At 45.1% G+C, this 5,471-nt stretch overlaps 1 protein-coding gene across 1 annotated transcript; it reads left to right on the forward strand.

Annotated features, from left to right (window-relative positions):
* Positions 1 to 2,582: 2,582 nt before the first annotated feature.
* On the forward strand, positions 2,583 to 3,518 carry LOC311191119 (olfactory receptor 5J3-like; the record flags this gene model as incomplete). The annotated part of the gene is made up of 1 exon (XM_084263217.1): positions 2,583 to 3,518. One exon carries the CDS (start codon positions 2,583 to 2,585, stop codon positions 3,516 to 3,518), a length of 936 nt encoding a protein of 311 aa, XP_084119343.1.
* Positions 3,519 to 5,471: the final 1,953 nt, after the last annotated feature.

The following is a 5,471-nucleotide window of genomic DNA, read 5'->3' on the forward strand; positions in this document are numbered from 1 at the left end:
CTGCAGGATACCCTCAGGGAAATCCCACTCTCTTTTCCACCTGAGAGGCTGTGAGGATTTGTCCCGTGAGCATGTGATCAGTGTGACGTCATTCTGATTTTATAAAGACCTATGGAGCTCGGTATTGACTTCAGCATAACAACTGCTGAGGGTGGGTCTGCAAATAACACAGGAGACCTTTGAAATGAGAGGGTGGGTGAGTTTCTGATACGAAGTCATGCTGTATGGTAAGGTGCTGACTGTGCCTGATGATCATTCCTGCCTGTAGTTTCATTGTGATGAAGGCTATAAAAAACTGCAGGAGCTCTGAGGTAAGGTAGGAAAATTAAGGATCTTGTTAAGTACCTGCTGATAAAGAATGCAGCAAAGATGGTAAAGAAGAGGAGGTAAATGACAATGCACATCAAAAGAACATTGAATGACACTTTTACACATGAATTCACGAGGAATTTGAGTGTCAGGGTAGATAATTAACAGAACAAAGGAGGATTCTCAGGTTAGCACTGCGTTTAAATCAGGTGGCTAAAGGCAGCTTTGACCAAGCTTGTCCTTTTGTCTTGCCCATGGACCACCTGCAGAATGAAGGGTAGCAAAATTTCTCACCGTTATTATTCAGTTCTGAAAGTTTGTCTTTATGGTTGCTATTCAGGTAAAAGAGTCTGAATTTTCAAGTTTCTCAGAAGACTGCAGAGGACTCTCATGTATATTAACAGGATGAGGGACTGGGACAAGTATTAAATAATAGTTGGAAATACCCTTTCAGGCACTGATCATCATTCTCAAAATAATGGAGATCTCAAAACCAGACTATGTCCTGACAAAAGGCAGCTTGTAGCGTGCTTCTCAAGTGTATTTCACTGCCCCCAGGAGCTGCAGGAGAAGAAATACGCATGACTGAGAGAACAAACGTCGCTACTGTAGGTAGCAGGATATAGGCATTACTCCTGTAGATGGTGCAGGCAATATTTGACACCAACATAAAACTGCAAAAGAGTGTAACTCTCTCTCGTTGGCAAGGCTGCTCCATCCTCTTGTCTCATTCTCCCCAGTTAAGTTGTCCTTCCTTACTCTGAATGTTCACTTGAGGGTCAGATGCCATACAAAGGCCAGATGCTCCACCTAAGTATTCTTCATCTGTATTGCTGTTTCAGTGACTAGATGGAGTTGGTTATACCTTGGATCATTTTTCCTTTGCCATATGTGCAGACCTTTCTCCTTTTAGGAATCTTAACATAAATTTAGACGCCCAAAATTCCCAAGTGTAGCTCTACGCTGTCTGTCTACCCTCTTGGCCTCAGATACGTGAGAGCTTTTCCAGATGGATACAATTGCCCTGTGGAAGTGTCTGACTCCAATCTTAGCAAGCACATTTCCTGATAAGGACATCAGAGATCATCTCAATAAAGACATCAGTGGGAGTGAAAGACAAGGATTGTATCATGCACTGAGTTGGAGGAGCATGTTACTACTCTAATACCCATTGGCGAATCCTTTCTAAAGCCTGTGAAATGAGAGAGAGAGGATGTCAGTATACTGAAGGGATGTTCAGAAGGTACAAGATTCTAAGAATCTTTCAGGCTGTTTGAGGAAGGATGAACGATGAAAACTTTGTTATAGAGAAGTAATCAGGTCATTCTGTAAAAATGCTGAGAATATCCTCACTTGATGGATCCTAGAAGTTTCCGACTAGATATGTTTTCATAAAATCTGTATTATTTAACTACAATTGGCTCTGGATCTTTAAATGAATGGTATGTGTTTTAGGTGTCTCCTTGAGCAGATTCACATCAGTTATGCAAAAGAGACGAAAATCCTGAACAGGAAAGGAAGTCAAGAAAAGAGAATCTGCCTTAAGATTAACATCTTTGGAAGTCTTTGGTCAAAATGTTAGAAGTGAAAGTGTCAGGCTCCAGGAGTTATTTTGCATGCTTTATGGTCTGCAAGGAGACAGCTGGCAAATGTCTAATCGTGTCATCTACCATCTGAGGGCCCCCCTTGTCAATGGGTAGTGTGTTCAGCCAAAGCAAGGGAGATCTTCCTTCTAACAACCAAGGAATCAACGCCAGGACTACTCCTAGCCTGTGGATATATAAAAAGATACCAGTTCCCAGGCTAAAATGCACAGCCACTGTCCCCCAGGATGTCAAACCCCAAGTTATGCTCTGTTAACCGCAGCCTTAAGATGTTTGAACATGACCTATATGTTTGAAATACAGGAAAAATTGTCAGTGTGAACAAGGTTACATGATTGCAGCTGAGAACACTTCATGTGCCCCTCCCCCCCACACCCTCCCCCCGCCCCGAATCCTTGTTTAGATATGGGACTTGGAACTGGAAGGGAATCAGAGGTCAAAGGACAGGTTGTGACAAACTGCTTTCTTCTAAGAACTGGTGATAATTCCTCCCGAGTTGGCACTGCCATTGCAAGAAAAAAAACCAGCAGTTTTTACTCTTTTTTCTTGCAATGGGAGAATTAAATTCAAATACAATGTCAGCTTTTTATATCGATATTTATAAAGTGGAAATTACATCAGGAATTTTTTCATCCTCTTCCTTCCGTGTCTGTCTGCAGTGATGTACAAATGGCTCTTGAGAACTGCACTGAGGTGACCCAGTTCATATTCTTGGGACTCACAGAGCACCCACAACTGAAGCCTGTACTCTTCGTGCTCTTTCTGAGCAGCTATGCCCTGACGCTAGTGGGGAACCTCAGCCTGATCACTCTTATCAGGGTCAGTTGCCAGCTTCACACCCCCATGTACTTTTTCCTCAGTAACTTGTCTTTCCTAGATATTTGCTACTCCTCTACCATCAGCCCCAAAATGCTGCTGGACTTTCCAACAAAAACCAAAACCATTTCTTTTGCTGGCTGCTTCACACAGTTTTATTTCTATGCTGTTTTTGCCACAGCAGAGATTTACCTGCTGGCTGCCATGGCCTATGACCGGTATGTGGCCATCTCCAAGCCCCTGCTCTACGAGGTTGTCATGTCTCCTGGCGTCTGCACAGGCCTGGTCATTGTGTCTTACCTTGCAGGGTTGCTGAATGCCATCGTGCACACAGGTGCCCTGCTCCATCTGTCCTTCTGCAGCTCCCCTGTCATCAACAACTTCTACTGTGATGGGCCACCACTGTTTGTTGTTGCCTCCACTGACACCTACCTCAACGAGGTTTTAGTGTTTGTGTTTGTGGGTTTCAACATGATGGCCACCAACCTGTTCATCCTCACCTCCTATGCCTGCATCATGGTGGCTGTGGGCAGGATAGGCTCTGCTGCAGGCAGGCGCAAGGCCTGCTCCACCTGCGCCTCCCACCTGGCAGCCGTTGTCATTTTCTATGTGTCTGCTACTTTTAATTACATGCAACACAGCTCATCAGACTCGCTGCACAGCAAGAAGATTGCGTCCGTCTTTTACACCGTTGTAGTCCCCATGCTGAACCCCGTGATTTACAGCCTGAGAAACAAGGAGGTGAAGAATGCCCTAAGCAGTTTTATCAGGAGGAAAATGCACTTCTGAAAGACAATCTCAGGTTATATTGCTTACCTTTTTTTTCCCCTCAAAGGAGAATGTTTCATGCAGGTCTCTGTTGCCTCTAAAACCATTTGGCGTCTCATATGCTGGGGTTAGAAAGCTAATTATTCTGCTCTAAAACTATGCCTGCTAACATAGCTGTATGGGTCTTCTCTCAAGTACAAACTTCTCGCCCAGCTGTTCTACCTCCAGTGCAATAATCAGAATCACAGGATTGTATGTGTTGGAAGGGACCTCCAGAGCTTGAGTCCAACCCCCTGTTGACACATTTTCTCATCTTGAAGAGCCCTCTGTGGTTCCTGGGCAAATGACTGGACAGATTCGGTGGCACATGTTCTTCCTGACCATCTCCAGCATGTCCCATCACCTCACAACATCTTATAGTGTCCTATATAAAAATCCACATGGGTTTCCAAAGCCACTTGACTTACTGGTTGTCCTTCACTTGCAATTGAGACTGTTAAATTAAACAAATCTGAGATCCCAAATAGGATTTATTTTGTGACCTCACTTAACCTGTTTCCTTTGTAGATAGGTGCTCATAGAATCACAGAGTTGTAGAGGTTGGAAGGGACCTCCAGAGCTCATTGAGTCCAACCCGCCTGCCAAAGCAGGGTCCCTAGGACAGGTCGCACAGGTTGGTGTCCAGACGGGGCTGGAATATCTCCAGTGAAGGAGACTCCACACCCCCTGGGCATCCTGTCCCAGGGCTCCCTCACCCTCACCATGGAAAGTTCTTCCGCATATTGGTGCGGAACTTCCTGTGCTCCAGCTTGAGGCCATCGCCCCTTGTCCCGTCCCCACAGACCACTGAGAAGAGGCTGGCCATTTCCCCCTGTGTCCCACACTTCAGATACAGATAAACACGGACCAGATCTCCTCTCAGGCTTCCTTTCTCAAGGCTGAACAGCCCCAGCTCACTCAGCCTTTCCTCGTAGGGAAGATGCCACTGTGCAAAGCAAGGTGAAAAGTAAGTCTATGAGCCAGTGACAGGGATGATCTGGACCTTTACACAAAATCAATGGATAGCAGAGGTTTGATGGAGCCTCTAGAAATCACCTAGTCCAACCACCAGCTCAAGGCTAGATCATCCAGAGAGGCTGCCAATGAATGTGTCCTGTCAGGCTTTGAATATTTGTAAGGATGGAGACCCCACAAACTTTCTGGTCTTTTCAGTACTTGGTCAACCTTATAGGAGTAACGCTTTTTCATATTTTTACATGGAATTCTTTGTATTTCAAGTTATCTTATCACTGGGCAGCACTGAGAAAAGTCTGGTTCTGTTTTCTTCCCCCTCCCCCCCTACTCCCTGCCTTAGTCATAAGATGACCTCTGAGCCTTCCATTCTCCAGGCTGCACTATATGAGCTCTGCCCTGGTACAAGATGTTCTAGTCCCTTCAACCCCTTCACTAGTCCTGTTCCAGCACGTCTGTGTCTCTGCACACAGCACCCCAGGTGTGGTCTCACCAATTTGACCTGCTGGCAGTGGTGACGGGGTGGGAAAACTGTGGACTTACAACTCAACATTGCTGAAATATTGCATTAAGATGCTTGTAAAGGGTTAAGGAAGACTTGCTAACAGGATGGTTTGAAGTGCCATAGTTGTGACCTCCCATAAACAATGCCTCGCTTGAACAACTCTGCCTCACTGATAAAGAAGAAACATCAATTGGGACATAAGTTTGAGTCTAACACCATATTTTAAGTAAATTGCACACTCAAGGACTATGTGCTCTGTGGAAATAAAATGACTTCTTTGACAAGTTCCAGTAGCCCCCTCCTCCTTATCTGTTTGATGAATTCCTTGCTTGTCTCTAATTGGTCACAAATGCAGGCAAAGCATTTCATTGTAACTAGTTCGAGCTCCCCCTTGTCCTTGAAGGTACACAAAACCTGCTGAAACCGAACTTGCAGTTTGGATCAGAGTCAAGGGGTAA

Source organism: Gallinula chloropus (genome assembly GCF_964237585.1).
Source record: "Gallinula chloropus genome assembly, chromosome: 4".
Taxonomy (NCBI): Eukaryota; Metazoa; Chordata; class Aves; order Gruiformes; family Rallidae; genus Gallinula; species Gallinula chloropus.